Raw genomic sequence first — 18,949 nt, 5'->3', positions numbered from 1 at the left:
AGGTAAAATGTATTCAAGTTTGCATGAAGCATTTTCTGGTGGAGTGGGGAATGCTTGATGACATTTATCTGGGGGTACTAACATCACAAAGCCTAACTCTCACTCCTGATTGCAAGCATGGTATAACACACTCCTGACTCTCTCTCATGCACATGCATGCTAGCCAGCTCAGTTTACAAACAAGATTCCAAATGATGTCAATGGTTGCAGATTTATTTGGAGGCTATTATACTGCAGCCAGATGTCCCAAATTCTGAATTACCTTGGTATGATACCCCTCCCTCATCAAGTTCACTCCCAGAACTTATAAGGTAGCATGGTTATAGTCTCATTTAATTTTCCAAGCAAAATCAGACTCATCATGAAAGATAGTAATAGTTCAAAGACAGAATTAAGGAAGCAATCTATCCATGCTCTTCTCTCCACTATACAAGTTAGCACTCCATATTTTTGTTATCTTTCAGGCAAATTTGTTGGTAGTAATCTGGTCCAAGCCATGAACAAATAATATTGAATTCTATATGCTTCAGAGCTTTCCATTCCAAAAAAATTTGGTCTTCAGATAGATGAAAAATCAGATATTTTATTATTAGTTTCAATAACAGGAGAATCACCAAAGAAAAGGCAAAGAATAAAGCATACACTGAAAGATATCATTAAAAAGCAATTGCAATCAATGAAAAAGAAGTAAGATTGAGTCCTGGTACTTTTTCATTGCCAAATTGTCACAGTAAATTTTTGTAATTCCTTGAATAGTTTTTAAGTGGTTGGTCAGTGAACTTTTAAAATGTTTCAGAGTAGACTAGTTTATTTACAATCTTAGCTTTGTTAGCTTTGAAAATAAGTCTATTGAAATTAAGTGCCTGCTTTTTATCAAAAAGAAGGATGGGTACAGAAGGAACAGAGCCAAATCTTGGTCGTTATTCTCGTAACTCTAGTCCTCTATCAGCTCCATTGGCTTCCCATTGAAGTCTGGGCTCAATTCAAGGTGCTGGTTATTACCTATAAAGCCCTGAACGGCTAGGGACCAGGATACCTAAAGGAACACCTTTTTCCCTATATGCCCTCCTGCCCCCTAAGATCGGCAGCAGAGGCTCTTCTCCGGGAACCCTCTTTCAAAGAGATTAGGAGAGAGAGTACTCAGAGGAGAGCTTTCTCTGCGATGGCACCCCGACTTTGGAATGTGCTCCTTAGAGAGGTCTGCCTGGCGCCGTCATTATATGCTTTTCGGTGCCAGGTCAAGACCTTTTAATTTAACCAATATTTTAAAGTTAGTTAATTTTAATGCTATATTGAAGATGAAACTCAAATACTTTGGACACCTAATGAGAAGGAAGGACTCCCTGGAGAAGACCCTAATGTTGGGAATAATAGATGGCAAAAGAAGAAGGGGATGGCAGAGGATGAGGTGGCTAGATGGAGTCACTGAAGCAGTTGGTGTGAGCTTAAGTGGACTCCAGGAGATGGTGGAGGACAGGAAGGCCTGGAGGAATGCTGTCCATGGGGTCACGATGGGTCGGACATGACTCCGTGACTAACAACAACAACCAAACAAGCAAATAAATCTTCTTGTGAATAAAAAGTAGGCTAATAAAAAATCAGCAGTGAAATGGCAACAGAGACAGAGTGTTCCATCCTTCCTCACCAGTTGCCTGGATTTAGTTCAGACAGCAACTAGGAAGGAGCTATGTAAAAGATTCCTATTAAGTGACTGACTTTGTACAAAAGTTTGTTGAGGGCAGAAGTGTGATGTGTTCCTCCCCCCCTCCCACTGATGAGAAAGAGTGGATAGTTTACAGAATGTAAGGTAGTCTTTTATTCCCACTGGTTGCATTTATAGGCTCATTTCTAGCAAATGTCCCATTATATTAATGAATTAAAGGAGGTGACCATGCTTGAGACAGGGTATCTGATATTCATCAGTAAAGGTATGACTGTGCCTTACTGTCAACTTGCCGGTTTTTCCACCCGCAGTTCACCCTGCCCTGGTATCCTCCCTCCAGCATTCCACTATCCTGGCTTCCTGATACCTTTTTTAACTGCTCCCCTTCCCACTGCTCACCTAAGTTCTTCCCAGTTACCACATAACAGGTCTCTAAATAATATTTTTCATTCTGTGTGGGGCCCAGAGGGACTCTGAAGAAATGAAGACGGATGTGGCTGGAGACCAGAGTTTCACTTTAAAGTTATGCCATATGCTATTAAGGACATTTTTAAAATTTTAATTATTACTTTCAGCCCTTGGTCCTTAAGACACTGTTGGGTAGTGGCAAAGGTAAATTTCAAATCCCATCTCAAAGACTGGCAACTGTGCTCTGGCTTTCACACTCTGATCCCCTCCACCTCATTGCAGGCACTGCACTGAGGTCACAAAAGTGTCTGTGGGAAAGGATAAAGAAACCTTATGGGGGAAATGTCTTGAGAAGACTGGAGCAACCAGGATACAAAATATCCTGAGATCACACCTGTCTCTTCCCCTTCCCCTGTGAATCTCTGTCCCTAGATGGCCAGAAGTGGCTATGTAGCAAAAATGCAGAGAAGGAGAAACAAGGGGGTAAAGATCACCTCCCCAAATCTGAAAACTTAAGGGCATCCTCACAGGATTGTACCCTGAATCAGGACATCTAGGTGTTTGCTTACCAGTTCCTGAGTTAAGAGTATAGTGAATTAATGTATGTACCTTATGCCAGAAGATTTTTCTATTTTCCTTGGCATGGTTGTTTCAAGTAACCTTTTTCAGGTGCCTGAGATATAAAACTGTCAAGGCAGAACTGACTTGTATTACCTTGATGAGTTTCAAATGTAGAGAAAAATGCAAATATACACAACACTACAATGAGAAGAGAGAAATAAAACTTACGTCCTTTTGAAACCCTGTGCAAGTCAAATGAATAACTCCAGAGTTCAGCAAGCAAGTAGCATCTGTGAAACAGAGTATTTCATTAGGACTGACACTACCCACAAGATGAAATTATGATTATGCTTATTTAGCCAAAAAAGTTAATTAAGTCCCATATCTGCTTCCCTTTCTTTGCAGAAGACTCAAACATTTTTTTTTAGAACACAGGTGGGGATGCGTCTTGGAAGCCAACTTTCGTCAGTCCCAGTGAGTCAGGGTATTTGGGCATTAGAATCTACCATCATCTGGTGGGCCACAGGTACACCACCCCTGGTCTATTTCTATATCTAGAGAGATTGGAACATTCATTACTTATCGAGAATGTACCTTCTGGGCTGGTGTGCAGAAGGCAATCCACAATGGGTTAACTCCCTCTACTGCCCAGGAAAAGCAGGGCCCATGTGATCAAACTTTTGTTTAGTCTACTGGTCACAGGCATCTTCCTGTCAGTTCCATTCATGGCTATAGGTCAGAAAAAAAGAGAAACAACCACTGGAGAGAGGAGAGCACACTGAGGATAGTGAGCCTAGATATACACCCAGAAGAGAAACTGGCCCAGGTAGACACAGAGGCTGATGACCCCAAGTGATTACACTAAAACCTGCGAAACAGATAGAGTACGGCTGGAATGCCTTTGGCACACCAACCCAAAGAACTTTCTTAGTAAGTAAACAATGTTCCATTCTCCAGGATGGTGCAAGGAAGGCATCCTGCAATGGGACATGCTAAAGCTTAACAATATATGCTGGGTATGTGAGATTTGTGTAGTATTGTGAGGATGCTACTGTTGGAAGGCCCTCCTGCTGAGGTGAAGATATCTATTCTATAATGCCTCATGAAGGAATTTGGATTTTCTATGTTGCAGCACTACACATTTCTGTCCATGGAGGCATGTATACCAAGTGCTGCTGATATAGCTGTTGACCTGCAATGATATCAACATATTTTAAGAAGCATGAAGCTTTATAAGTTGAAAAACTGCAGGCCTTATGCCATGTGGCTATGACTGAACTGGATAGCTTTTCCCCCCACAGCTGTGAAATGGAAAAAGACAAAAGAGTGACAGTGATTTTCTGAAAGTGGTGACTCAATTTTGAAAGATTCTGACTGCCCTGAGTATGACTAACCTGGGCCAGTCCTTCTCCAGGGTGTAGAAAGGAAGTAGAATTCATTTGTATGCTCCATGGCATTTGCTTTAGAGCTAAGGGTAGGGTTTGGTCACAAGATGACTGCGGCCTTTTGAAAGGAAATGAGACTTTCTCCAACAACACCAAGAGTTTGGAAATTCTTTGCAGGAAGGTGATGACTCTCAGGAACACCACCTTCTGGCACAGAAATCTGAAAGGTACTGTTTGGGGTGGCTGAAAGAGGCTTTTGGTCAGACTGAATAAAATAGATGGAAGGTTACAGAATGGAAATCTATAGACTGCTGGTAGATTTAAGTAACTGCCCCCACCCCCAAGAAACAGGTGAAGAATGAAAGCTTGGTAGAAAACAAGCAAGCTTGGATCATATTAACAAAAGGGCCAAAGTTTGCCTGCATATGACACCTGGTTTGAAAGATAGGCTACTATGGGTCTTACACATTATATGTTGCACCATCTAGTGAAGGTTTTCTAGGAAGCTGTGTGTGTGTGTGTGTGTGTGTGTGTAGTGTGCTTTCCACGAGTCCCATAAAGTAGTTATAATGAAGTTGGCATACCTTAGGGAACAGCAGTCTGTTCAACAGTGATGCACTGTTCAACAGCAGTCTGTTCAACAGCTAACTAAAGCCAACCTGGGTCTAAGTGAAAACAAGGCCTTGAGAGAGAGGAAATCTGGTACTAGAAGGAGAAACCAGGGTCCAAAGATTATGAGCACCTAATCTTAAGTGGATTATTAGGATGACATTAGTCTGTTCTGACCTGAACTTCTGCCATATCTCTGCTATGAATGAAGTTGGGAGGAATGTATAGCATTCCCCTTCTGGTCATTTGGTACTGAAAGCACCTGTAGTTTATAGGAGTGGCAGCTAGAAAATGATCTCAGGAGTCTGATTGCAAGGTGCAATGAAGTGCCAGGAGGTCCAGCATGTGCAAGTCAAACCTTGTCTGAATGTCATGAAAGATGGGGTGGTGTAGACTTGCTTTAGATATGTTGGACAAAGATATATTGTTTTAGATATACTGGTTGCCCAAGAAACATGGTTTGGCTTTTTGAAGGAGGGGAGAAACGTGAGTACGAAGGAAGCATAACTTTGTTTCCCCACAACTGTTTATGCAGTTGCATAATGATGTTGTCTGTCTGGATAAGAACATGACAGTGCTGAATTTGGCTGGAAAACTGCCTCATGAATAGTGAACTGTGTTTTGGTTGTGTCTGTCCAACATTCATAGGCCAATAGGTCATTGAAATGTATGCTCCATCCGTTCAAGCCAGTGAATTTAGATGGTTTCTAGAGAGGCATTCCTCTTTGAAGATCTGCCACCAGAGAAGAATAGCTTTGAAATGAGGAAGAAGAGAATGTCGCAATGTTCCTTGAGGATGATCTGTAGCTAGAGACAGAACCACTGGCAATGGCAGAAATACAAGTTGACTCATGAAACTATCTCCGAGCAGGAGATCATCATGCAGGCAAAGTACATGCAATCCAGTGTTTCCTCCAAGGGTGGCAGATTCCTGTTGACTGCTGGAGCTTGACTGACCTTTCCAGACAGAGAGAGGAACACACATCTTCATTGTGACTGTGTAAGGCCCTAGATATATAAGAGTTGTGTTGGCTGAAGGTGCTTCTTATTGCACTTGAAGTCATGCTGTTGTAGGCAAGAGGTGGTTAGGTTCTCATCTAGAGGCATTTCTTTCTTGAGGGTGCTCTGATGGGAATGTTGCCAAGAAAGTGGTAGATGCTTACCACTAGACCATGAGCTTTGTAGGGTTGCCATGAAAAAGCTTGGCCCATATTTGTTGCACTTTCTTTGATAGGCAAACCTTACGTAATAGTTTCTATTAGTATGTGGAGGTAAGCTTCTATGAATTCTCCTTATGGATAACATAACCTACTTTTAATCATTGATCTCTGCCAAATCTTTCAGCGCTTTCCACCAAATAGGCATGAAAGACATTACACCTAGGTTTTCCACAGAATGAGTCTACATTCCATTTTTTCAGCCAAATAGACCTGTGTGCTGTGCCACCATTGTACACTGCCTTACAGTGTTCCCTGCTTTTATTTATTAACATTTTGTTGTTTTGTAACCTGGAATTGTAATAGATTAGATTGATATTTATGCCTCTTAATATACACGAGATACTCAACACTGTGAAGGATCAGCATATGTCTACTGTGGCACAAAAATTCAGTGAACAAAAGCAAACTGGCACTTGCTGTATTTGGCAAAAGCATGATTTATCAATTACAGCTACCAATTTTCTTGGGTCTCTAACAGATCTGTACATCTGGATCCTATCATGTTTGCCTGTTCTTCCTGGTATAATTGCTCTAGCACTAGCAGATTGGATGGGGACTGTTGGTGAAAGCAAGTATGAATTATTGCTACAGATTCTCAATCAGACTGAAATCTCTGGGCTTTGGGCTATTTCAGTACATTCAAGTTATTGTTTCTAAATCACTCCACTGTTACCTTAGCTCTGTGTTTAGGGTCAGAGTCCTAATGGAAGGTGAACTTCCACCCCAGTCCCATGTCCCTTTCAAACTGAAACAGGTTTTCCTCCAGAGTTACCCTATATTTGGTTTCATCTTGTTCTTGATCCTGGCCAGTTTCCCAGTCCCTGCTGATGAAAGCATCTCACAGTATGATGCTGCCGCCACTATGCTTCTCTGTGCAGATACAGCTCACAGGTAATAAGCACTGCTGGCTTTCTATCATGCACAGCATCTTGCAGCAGGCCAAACATTTATCTTTTGGTCACATCGGATCAAAGAACCTTGTTTACACGCTTGCTACATCTCCTGCATGCAAATTCCTAATACGCTTTGATATGGGCTTATTTCACCAATGGCTTTCTTCTCACAACTCTTCCATAAAAGTCAGCTCTGCAGAGTATCTGGGTGATAGTACTATGCAGTTTTCTCCTACCTCAGCTGTGGTTCTCTCCCACAACTGGCCAGTTGGTTACTTCTGACTAATACACTCCTTACCCAGATACTGAGTTTTGGTGGACATCCTTCAACAGGCAGAATTGTGGTTCCAATAATGGATTAAATCCATTGTAATAATGGATTTAATGCTGCTCTAGGGAATGTTTATAGTTTGGGATACTTGTTTTATAACCTAACCCTGACTGGGCTAAAGTTGTGCATTAGCCCCAGAGTAGTTTTGATAGCTCCTTGGTCTTCATGATGCCGTTTGCTTAGCTACGTTCTCCACCAAACTCTGAGGCCTTCTAGAAACGAATGTATTTGAGATCTGATAAGGCCCTGGAACTACATGTAGCTAGATGCCTTCAACTACAATATGTGTTTTCTGGAGGCAGTGGGTTGCTCCAGAGCTTACTGAGGCATGTCACAACAAAGGAGGTGAATACTTATGTAACCAACAATTTTGTACAGTTTTCAGATACTTCAATGTTGTGCCATAATAACCATGTGTTGCATCTTCACAGTGATCAATCTTCTGTGCATATCAAATGGTAATTAAATCCATTTCAATTCCAATTTGTAACACAGTGAAACATGAAAAAGTCACATGAGGGTAAATACGTCTGCAAGGCACTGTAGCTGCAATAGGTCTGGTAATAAACTGCAGTACCTCCTGTGAAAGAAAAAAAAATCAGACAACTTTACCAGGCCTCAGTAGAAGTCAGTTTGATACAAGTTTTTGTTGTTTATCATGTCTTTAACCCATTAATATAGGGACTCTTACAAAATATGAACAATCTACTAAGGCCTGCAAAGCCAAGGCCAAACCCTCATAGGCCATGGGGAAGATGGGTAAGTCTACGCCTATTCCCTGATCTTTTAGGGGCGCACCCGTCCTTAGGCAGGACTGTACCTGAGAACAGTGTGTTAACAGGGCCATCGATTACTGAGGCCTCAAGCAAGTCTATGACATTCTGAGGTTTGTGTAAAGGTATTGAGCTGTACTGAGGGCAGACCATTGCTACTTGTTACTGAAAGAGGAGGTCAAGGGCACCTGGTATTTGGAAAGCACACTCCTCTCAAGATTTTTCTTTGGTTTCACAACATTTATGGCTAGAGGAGTAATGGTCTTGGACAATACTGGGAGGAAATCCTCTTTACTGAAAAATCTGGTATTGGGAGCATCCTTGGTGGCTGTCCTATTAAACACTCCTCCTCTATCTGGATTTGCATCACTGTACAAACATGCCCCGTTCAAGTATTGTGTTTCTGTGGGGATACCTACAACTGTGGAGTGTGGATTTGAGGAACCTTCTCTTAAGGCGGCAGCTAAATGTTGGAGAGAAGCAAGGTCAGCATGACAATGTACCTAATTTTCCTTGGGATTTTTTTTGCCTAGTTCTCAATATTGCCAAGTAGGAAAGATAAGTCTAAAGAACATGAACCATGATTATGTGTCTCAATGTGTGTTGATATTTCCTCTCGATTATCCAGTAAATAGTTGGTTAGTTCTTCCAAAAAGGCATTCTTGAACTGTCCAAGGACCAGTTGTCTACCTAAGTGGAAGCTGAATATACTGGGGCACTAACGGCTAACTCTGCAGGGAGAGGAAAGAGTGGGGTTGCTCCAACCGCAGGAATTGAAATGCCACCCCAAAACAACTGACACCTGCACTTGGCAGGAGGAGGTTGCGAGAGGGGAGGAAAGTGCAACATGGTTCCAGCCTTGCTTATAGCCCTGGTGCCTTCAATTGAGAGGTGTGGGATGTTGTTAGCTTGTTCACCTCCAAGTCAGAGTAGATTTGTATTATCAGTTCCAGGTCAGCCTGAAAGAGGGTGACATGGTGCATGGTCCATGGGCTGACACTTGTGCATAGAAACATAGAAACAGAGCGAGTCAGAAGGGGTCTCCTGGGCCATCTAGTCTGACCTCCAGCACCAGCCAGCTCCGCTCATGACATGCCCACCGCTCATGACATGTGCATGTAGCCATGAAAATCACTGTGGCCTGCACAGTGGTGGTACGATAGAGTAACAGCTACAACCCACAGACGGCTCTTCACAGCTTGTTCTTCCTCTGCTTTGGATGGGAAAATGCATCTCTGATCAGTAGCAGAGGTCACGGGGACACTGACAATCCTCTTAAGATGCAAATTTGATTAATGGCACTTGCTCAAATTACAGGACTTGGGACTAAATTTCTTCCCAGTTGGAGCCATAGTAAAAGAAAGAGTGAAAGTGACAGAAGAGAACCTTTTTTAAAAACTAGCAGGAGGGACAGGAAGAATAGCATAAGAGCTATACGGCATGGAAAGTTAAACCTTTGAAGGAGATTGACAGACTGTAATAGCTTGCAAAGAAATGGTATCCTGGGCAAAAAAATGGAGATGAACTAGTGGGAAAAAACCTGGGACCAGTAAACTAAAGGCAGGCATAACCTACTTGCTTCTGTTTCTACCCTCTGCTACCCAACTCCTCCCTTCAAGGCCAAAACCTACTCATCTTGGGGAAAAAACATGGCAGCAGAAGACTTCAACGAAGATTGGAAGATACTGGTGAGCTGTGCATCTGCACAGAAATAGTGTGGAGGACATAACTTCTAGCTGAGGTATCACAATGCTTGTATTATAGCATACAATTCTCCATAATGTGTGCAATTTCTGTACAGATGGCTTGCCCTCACCTTTACTGAAGCCCTGCTACCCTGTCCTTCTTCCCAAGGGGAGATGTTTTGGAGGTCTTGGTATAGCAACTAATGGATGGCTGATATTTTCATCTGTCAAGAGTTAAGCTGTATATTTTCAGTGTCCTATGATTTTCTGGGAAAGCACCGATCTGATTATCCAACACAAGCCTCTACCAGTATTAGAAACCCTGTTTTTGCAGGAAAATATTGGTCAAGATGTCTCAGATCTGCTTCCCACAAATGAATGGCCTTAGATATGGATGGAGTGTGCATGTTCCTCTCTGCTACCAGCAAATATCTCCAGCTCCTGAAGCTTGTGACCAGTCAACTTTTGCAATTTGGGTTCATCATTTTTCAAGAGTCAATTTGAAGTGCCTATCTGATTAAATTTATGCTGATGATGAAGATAATACTGTATTATACTAAAAATTAGTACTGTTGAGCCACACTAGTGAAACAACATTTTGCTCCTGCATCTATGATGAGGACTAGTATTTCTGCTGGAGAAGGAAGAATGGCTTGCATACCTTTTCTTCATGGTGCTTAAACACAAGGAGAAAGCACACAGCCCAAACAATTTTTAAGGTTACAAAATAATGGCTGCAGAAAGAAAGTAATTTCTCTGATGTTTGATCCCCCTTATACCATTGAAATGACTACTTGAATGTTCCTTTTAGTGACAAATTTTAATAAACTTCTAATTAAGTAGTCAGATGTTGTAAGGAAGAGTGCCTTTTTCACCAGTGAACTTAGCCACACCAGCCAACAGGTACCCTATGACATGAAGTTGACCATATTCTATATTCAAATACACTATCATACATTTTCTTTTTGGGGGGGAGGAACCCCAAGAATACTGAGATTTCAGTTCTGGAAAAATTGCAACAGTTACAAGTGGAAAACTGGGTCACCTGACACAGCATAAGCCTGATCATTCCTTTAAAGGCTCTCACAGCAGCATGGCCAAAACTTTTAGAAATTACACAGGAAACAACTTTCATTGTCAATTCTTCTTTTCAATATGCTCCTGTAGAAGGAATTGATAGTATACATACCAAAGTTGTATGTGCTTGGGTTAAAAAACTGTTCGGGTGGAGGATATGAAGGAGGCACACCACGATTAAAGCTTCGTTCATGCACCAAGACATCCAAGATGCGATGTGGAGAAGTAATGCTCACTACAGCATCCAGGGACCACAATGCAAAATAGGGACAATTATGCAGAAATTCCCCTGGCCTTAAGGAAATAGGAAAAAAGACAGATGTCAAACTCTTAGTTTTGAAGATTTTTTAAAAAAAATTTTTAAATATTACCACTTACCTTAATGAATCTGGCATTTGAGCATGATACCAACGATTTATGTCAAATATACCCAAATAGGTAGAAGGTTTTCCTTGCCCATAGGTGTTCACTTGCCAGCTGAATACAGATACACTTGTGTCAGGTGATATGACTGGTAGCAGAGGAAGAAAGAGAGAGAAATAAAGAGATGGGAGCAGAGTAAAACATGTTGGAAAGTATTAAAAGATCAGTTTCACTGAATATGCCTTACAACAAATTTGAAGGCTAAAATAAAGCCTTGACATATTATGATAAAATATTTGTGTATGTATAGTCTTGACGAATCTGAGTATCTCACACTTTCTCAGTTTCACTGCCTACTTGCATACCAATCCTAGCTTTGCTTACTTGAATTAAGTAAACATGAGACTTTGTTAAATCTTCAAGCTTTGAAAAAACATAAATATAATTTTGGAATATTAACAATAAAAGAACATTGTAGGGAATTTGCTAGTCATCAATAGCTGTGAGTCACCTAGCTCTCTTAAAATGTGTTCAATACTAACCTTCATTAATACCATCTTCTCTGTCAACATGGCTTCGAAATTTTTCCACAGTTTGACAACCAATTAATTTGGTGTTGCTAGTTTGCCCTCTCAAAGAGAAAACTCCTCCTGTTAGGTCTAGACTGTACCTTTCTTCACAGTACTCCAAACCCTGGGAATAAAAAAAAACCAAGCACAGTAATTATACCAGAACAGTATGGAATATACAGATCATCTAGGTTTTAGGAAGTTTCAATAAGAGCAAGAACCAGAACCAGAGGATGGCCTAAACTTCTGAAAACACTTTCCAATAGGCTCAATACTGCCTTAAGTAAATTGTTTAATGAGGTGGGGGGGCAAGGAAAGCTTTCTGCCTAAGAAATGCCACATGTTGACAGCTTCTACATTTTTTGGAAGTACAACAAAAAGCAACTGTTTCCACTAAGAACAAAGAGCTATACAGGCACATTTGTGCTTCATGCCCAACACACACTGACAACTGCCCAGAGAGCTCTGGCTGTGGGGCAGCATTGATATGAAATAAATAAGCCACAGTGAATTGCCTGTTGTGTGAACAGCCTGTGCTGAGTTCAGAAGATGCCCCTCCTCCTCTTCAGTCCTCATACTCCCTGATGCAACCCTAAACCATTTCAGCACACTGCTTTTTTCCCTTTTAGGCTTCTAATTGGCACATTGAACAGGCTGTCGGTGATTAGGAGACATTGTTTTAAATTGCTTCTACAATTCCTGTGCCCTTGTCAGGACTCCTAAGGATTCATGTTCTGAGCACAATTATTGTCCAGGTTAGTTTTCAATAATTCAATACAAATTTTAAATGGGTGGGGCAAACCAAGTTATACTGTGCCTACTTGTCAAAATCTCATTATATAGTGCATCCACATACAGTTTGTATCATTTTTTTTAAAGAATGCAAACTCAGAACTGTGAAGTCAATCCATATTTGAGAAGCTGGATAAATGCATGAAGGGCAAATGTAGCCAACAATGGGTTAAATAAAAAAGCATCATTCCACCAGCAGAACAGACACCCATAAGTGACTCAAATTGGGAGGTTGGAAACCCTTCTGTAACAGATTTGCAGGGGGGGAGGCTGCAGGAAGAGCAAGGTAAAGAGAAAATCCTGTAATGTGAGTGAAATTGCTTGCACTATGTAGCTTAACACCATGACAGAAAAATACATTACCTCATACATGATTTGTCCTGAAGCCAGTCGCCTTCTGTCACTGAAGGCCAACTGCAGTAGATGGAAACTCACAATATCTCCTTCACTAGAATGAAATAAGACTTTAATGTAGAACTTAAGCATCACATTATTTGTCAGATATTATTTCTTTTTAGGGAGCAAAAAGGTGCTCACAGGTTTCCTCACAGAAATTTACTAGCTTCTGATGACTATGAAGACCCTAATCCTAGAATTCTACTTAAAACTGTTTTGAAAATGATTTGACTACATTAATTTAGAGTTTTGCTAAAGCATTCATTCCCATCAGAATACTACATACAAGAATCCAAAATACTAGAGACTCTCCAATGAGGCCCACAAAACACTTCCCATAGCACCCATGGGCATCAAATGTTTTAGTTATGTTTTCCTTTTCAAAGGTAAGTATGAAATCATATAACTTTCTAACAATTATGCATAGGCTTTGATAAAAGAAGACCAAACATCCAAAACACTTGTATTTGAAGGTGTCTATGTGCCACCCATTCATTTATTATATGGTCCTCAATCAACTGCATTACAGGCAAGTATTTATCCTTCCAATTTCATATTAGTCTTTTAGCTGGTAAAAGGAAGCAAAAAATAATTTCTCCTTCTATTTGTTAATCTCCCTGAACAGTTAAACAATTTTAAAAAGCACATACATAAGTTAGTATTTGGAACTGTTCATGTAGAAAATACATCTGCATAATAGTCTTCTCCCAAAAAGGGACAACTATGGGACACTGCCAAACATGTTTAAAAGTAGCATCAGATATATTGCACCACCAGTTAGCTGAAAGAGACAATCCCTTATTAAAGAGATACTGTAGTATCCAACAGACATGAAATAAAAGTTTTTGCTGAGTAAAACACATCCTAAGGTCCACAGATACAACAGAAGCCAAAGCGACAATCCACTAATTAGGCATTTTGGGTTGGGGCCCTTGCAACAGACTGATTTTCAAGGCAGCAATCCCATGTACACAGTACAAGTTAAGATTTAGCCTTCATGCAACTTATTATCTTCACGTTTTGACTCATTTAGATAAGCATCTATTGTGTTTACATACCTTTCTTGGGTTGACTGAATAGCCCACAAGTAGCAACAATTGCGAGGATCATTTTCAGGTTCTTGAAAAGTAACGGCGTAAACTGGAATTCTACCTCCTTCTAACTGGGAGTGATATCTAAGCACAGGAGCGAAGAGGAACCAAAAAAAAAAAAAAAAAGATGGTTAACTCTGCAAGACTTTTTCTTCAGTTCAGAGACTATGTATTATTCAGTTCTAGTGGTAGCAACTTCCACTGTTTCAGCAATGGAGGCATTTAAAAAGCCTACAGAAAGATAATTACCAAGATGGACTCTCTCAGTCTAACTATAGCTTCTATTTTTTATGAAAGTCAATCCATACCAGGTTTTACCTGCCCTTTGTCATTCAAATTATACAGTCAATACTTCCCTGCATTATAAATTGGGAAAAAGTGATACTTGGATCAGTACGCAACACATCATAATGGCTCCAAGAGGCCCTTTTCTTTGTGAAGGGTTGTGCAGTCCAGCAGAGGTCCCCACTGAATAAAGGGCGATGGAAATGATTTTTGTCAATACCCCCTTTCTTATCCCTGTGTTAACTCCAACACTACTTCTAGAAAACCCTCCCAAAGCTTCGGAGTAGAATTTCAGGGGACTGCAGAGAGGAGGAGGAATCAATAAAAATATCTTCTCCACCATCTTTCAGCAGGAGAAACATGTGAATTTAGCCTCACTCACAGGAACTTTGGATTGAAGTCACCATCACCTTTACATTTGTCTGTTCCTACTTAATTATTGTATAGCCCTGTCTACCACAAGTTAAAGCCAAATGGAGTTCCAGCCATTTGCCCCTTCAAGTTGGCTTTTTAAAGCACTGCTTAAACCAAATCATACAATAAAATAGTATGGTTCACATAATTGACAAACATGAACTAGTTATAGAAGCTAGTTAATGTAAGCAACTTAAGAAAAGGCTGGCCTTGTGCATATTTTATATATATGAAGACTTTCTATGATCAGTATTGCAAATCTCTTTCATTTTATTTCAGTGAAAGACATACTCCATTTTTCATATGAGTATTACTTACTCTTTTTTCAAGGTTTTCATGTTCCACAACGAGAGATATCCATCAGAAAAACCCACAACCAACTGGTTGCTTCTGTGTATGTATGAGAGGGTTGTCACAGCAGTTCCTGATGGGTTCAATAACTGGAAACAGAGATGCCGACCTTTCCTTGTTATAGCTTCCCTAATTTGTGGGATTTCTGGAGGGGTTCCAGTGATAACTTCAAGATCTGTTTATATGGCAGATGCAACAATGTTATGTTGTCTTTGATGTACCTCTTTTAAGATCAAAAACTAAACTGAACATACAAAGGTAGATCAGGAAGATCTGCTTCATTTTTCATGCGTTTTCATTTAAAAGCTTCATTTATTTTGCTTTTCCTTCATGTGAATTGTATGCACTCATTTTTTTCATACATTTCAATATAAAATCAGTCCATCTTCTACTGTCTAACATTGGTCATTTGCATCTATATCACCATATATTCTATTAACCCCTCTGCATAAGGCTTATGCTGTTGTCATGTGCTGTCAAGTCATTTCCAACTTATGGTGACCCTATGAGTGAGTGCCCTCATAAAAAAAAATTCATTAGGCAATGTTATTGTTGCTAGTCGCGAAGCTGCATCTGACCCACCACGACCCCATGGACAACATTCCTCCAGGCCTTCCTGTCCTCCACCATCCCCCGGAGTCCACTCAAGCTCACACCAACTGCTTCAGTGACTCCATCTAGCCACCTCTTTCTCTGCCGTCCCCTTCTTCTTTTGCCATCTATTGTGCCCAGCATTAGGGTCTTCTCCAGGGAGTCCTTCCTTCTCATTAGGTGGCCAAAAGTATTTGCGTTTCATCTTCAGTATCTGGCCTTCTAAAGAGCAGTCAGGGCTGATCTCCTCTAAGACTGACTGGTTTGATCTCCTTGCAGTCCAAGGGACTTGCAGGAGTCTTCTCCAGCACCACAATTCAAACAGCTGCCCAATGACAGGTTCATTCACAGAATAAAGTGGGGACAGATGATCCTATTTTAGACTAAGTTAAAACAGACTCCAGACACAGCCTAAAATCTAGACTAAATTAAGTATTTAATTCTTCTGCTGCTTCTCTGCTTGAAAATTTACTAGAATTTGTACAGATGGCTCTAAATATTGCTTTCCTATATGCCCATTTCATTCTTCTTCCTGCTCTCTTCCTGAAATGAATGCTGCCAATTTTAGCCGATTTCTTCAAAGCAAAACATTGCCTACAAAATAAAGCAGTTTAAAGCTATCAAATAAACATAAAGCATTTTTGTCTTAAATTAATTTTAAAAGAAGCACTTAGTTCTAATTCAGAGGCAGTTAATATAAAACTGCCCACATAATAAACACCATGTTTCATATTCCAATGTATGTGTATACACATAGCACAAACTGAAAGCCTACAATATAACCAGTCATGAAGATACTCTGGATTTTAGATATGTTCTATAGGGGAGAGGGAGAGAACCTGGAATTAACACTAATAATTTTAGCATAGTGTTCAGCACAGTAATACCAGTATCCACCCATGGGGCAGGAGACAGAATTAGCAGCAGTCACTAAACCAGGTGGTTTTTAAGACAGCCAAGATGAGTCAACACCTGGTAAAACAATGGGTGACACTAACAGTGCATGAGCAATCTTCCACTCAATAATATTTTACCTTCTTCCTGAAGGGCATCATACCCCCCTGGAGAAGAATGGGAGCATGTACAGGTCTGCAGGAAAAAGGGAATCTGTGCTGCCAGTAATGTCCATTCCATTGATAGACAGATGAATTTAGTTAGCCCAGGGATTCCCAACTGCATTCAGTGCTATCATGCATTAGATACATCCAACAGCAGGGGGTTGGACCTGATGGCCTTCATGGCCCCTTCCAACTCTGCTATTCTATGAGTCTGTATCAGTGGTCCCCAGAACTTTTCAGACTGCTACCCACTCTCCTCTCAGACAACAGCCCTAGTGACCCCACACCTCTTTCTTTGTATTAGGTCAACTGCTGTACTGGAAATTTAAAACAGCCAGTCACTGCTTCCACTTGATCTTTCCACTGCCCCCTTTGGGAATCATTGCTATAGGTGCTTCAAATAAGCAGTTATTTACAGTACAGTTCTACTGTGGGCCAAAATGAAAGCCCAAGCCATTCTATCCTAAGCTATTTGTCTTTCTTGACTGATGATGTGAGTCTACTGTTTTGACTCATCACCCACAGGAACTGGAGTGATGTTGCCAGCATTTCTGACTTCTCTATTCCAAAAGAATCCAATATGCATTTTACAGCATAGCAGAGTCAGTGAGTCATCCTACAGGGAACAAGGGAGATTGAACAGTACAGTTTTAACAACCCAAGCCAGATGTCCTGGTCTCTGTGAGTTAAGTTGGCTAAAATATGTCAAAGGACACATTTGATGAAGGAAACTTAATACCTGTTTTTCAACTAGCAAGCACTGTTACAGAGAAAAGTGATTGGAATTTACCAGAAGCCTCAATTTCATTCTGGCTACATGACAAGTCATCCAGACAAAGATCTATCAGGAGAACATGTCCAATATCCGTAACCACAGCAGCCACACCAAACAGCCACCTAAGACTTTGATGCAAGTGTTGTGTTGTCAAGCTGGCTCCTCCATGGTTAATTATGGGTTCTATAGCAGAAACCTAGGGGGGAAAAGTAAAGTTTATTAATGTTTTGACACATATATTCTATTTGGTTATTGCATTTTTAGCCCAGCTTTATCATTTAGCATTGCATTTCCTTTCAATTTGGCCAAAAATCCCAGTGTGGCTCCCTCTGTAGCTATCATTCATGTAATTAAATTTTATTGTTATAATTTACAGTAAGCTAATCTACACAAAGTGTTTGCCCTTGCTACTCACTTTTTACTTGCTAGTTTATTTCCAATTAAATAAAACTGTTCATCTTTTAAAGTCAACCGAATTCACTTGTGGGGAGAAGAGATTTTCCAAGTCAAGAGGAAGCAAATTTTATCTTTTTGTAATTATTCTACTGAGGTTCTTAACACACAGAACAAAAATGTTAACCCAAAAAGGTCATATAACACAGAAACAGATTTCTCAGTGCACTTATCATTTACTGCATTAAAAATGTTTTTACTGGGCCTACCGGATATTATCATTTTTGCTGTTATGTTTGCTAATTTTTCATTTTAATTTCATTTATTTATTTATTAAAACATTTCTATGCCACCCCTTGCCGAAGCATGTTTCTATTATTACATTGTAATTTTACTTTGATTTTAAACTGAGCATAAAAGGTAAAGGTTTCCCCTTGACGTTACATCCAGTCATGCCTGACTCTAGGGGGCGGTGCTCAACTCCGTTTCCTAACCGAGGGAGCCAGTGTTTGTCGGCAGACAGTCTCTGTGGTCATGTGACTGGCATGACTAAACACCGAAGTGCACGGAACGCTGTTACTTGCCCACCAAAGTGGTACCTTCTCATCTACATGCATTTGCATGCTTTTGAACAGCAAGGTTGGCAGGAGCTGGGACGGAGCAACGGGAACTCACTCTGCTGTGCAGATTCAAACCAGCAACCTTTCAATCAACCAGCCCAGCAGCACATCGGTTTAAACCACTGCGCCACCTGCAGTCCCTAAACTGAGCATAGTCCTATAGAAAAGCTTTAAGAGTCTAATAAATAGAACAGTAGCTTCATGATTCAAAAATCTCACCTGTTGCAGACTCTTAAATACTCTCGCAACAGATCCAGAATATAGAATACTAAAAGCAACATGCATGGAAAATGTGACTCATGTAGTTCTAGGTAATTTTCCCTACATGAACAAGTTCACATGATTGATCCTGCATACTGAATTAAGGTGTGCACTACGTTACAGCACCATGTAACATAAATGGATTCTCTCAAGATACTGAACCAGGTCAGTATAAAATAACATAGTCCACTGTGAGTTATGGTTTCAGTCACAAAATAATGTTAGGGCAAATGCTTAAGATAAAGCAAAACCTGAGAGGAGCAGTTAACAAAGTAACAGATTTGTTTTAACACTCAGGCCTAGGGACTGCAGTCAAGAGGTTAACTATCATTCCATAAGGCAGAAATGTTTCAGTGAATTACTCAAGTAATTTACAGTATGCATC

The 18,949-nt window shown here is 40.4% G+C and overlaps 1 protein-coding gene across 6 annotated transcripts in view; it reads right to left on the bottom strand.

Moving 5' to 3' along the window:
* AHCTF1 (AT-hook containing transcription factor 1) overlaps positions 1–18,949 on the bottom strand; it is a 67,218-nt gene that overhangs the window by 32,204 nt on the left and 16,065 nt on the right. For all 6 annotated transcript variants that reach the window (XM_044419228.1, XM_044419219.1, XM_044419255.1 and 3 more), the window contains exons 4-11: positions 17,306–17,486; positions 14,834–15,041; positions 13,784–13,900; positions 12,693–12,777; positions 11,511–11,661; positions 10,984–11,116; positions 10,718–10,899; positions 2,861–2,922 (exon numbers count right to left, since the gene is read on the bottom strand). In XM_044419228.1, the coding sequence (XP_044275163.1) occupies positions 2,861–2,922; positions 10,718–10,899; positions 10,984–11,116; positions 11,511–11,661; positions 12,693–12,777; positions 13,784–13,900; positions 14,834–15,041; positions 17,306–17,486 (1,119 nt within the window). The remainder of the gene's footprint in view (positions 1–2,860; positions 2,923–10,717; positions 10,900–10,983; positions 11,117–11,510; positions 11,662–12,692; positions 12,778–13,783; positions 13,901–14,833; positions 15,042–17,305; positions 17,487–18,949) is intronic.

This window comes from Varanus komodoensis, unplaced genomic scaffold, assembly GCF_004798865.1.
Source record: "Varanus komodoensis strain SLA01 unplaced genomic scaffold, ASM479886v1 scaffold1, whole genome shotgun sequence".
Taxonomy (NCBI): domain Eukaryota; kingdom Metazoa; phylum Chordata; class Lepidosauria; order Squamata; family Varanidae; genus Varanus; species Varanus komodoensis.
This window is presented reverse-complemented; position numbering and strand designations above follow the sequence as displayed.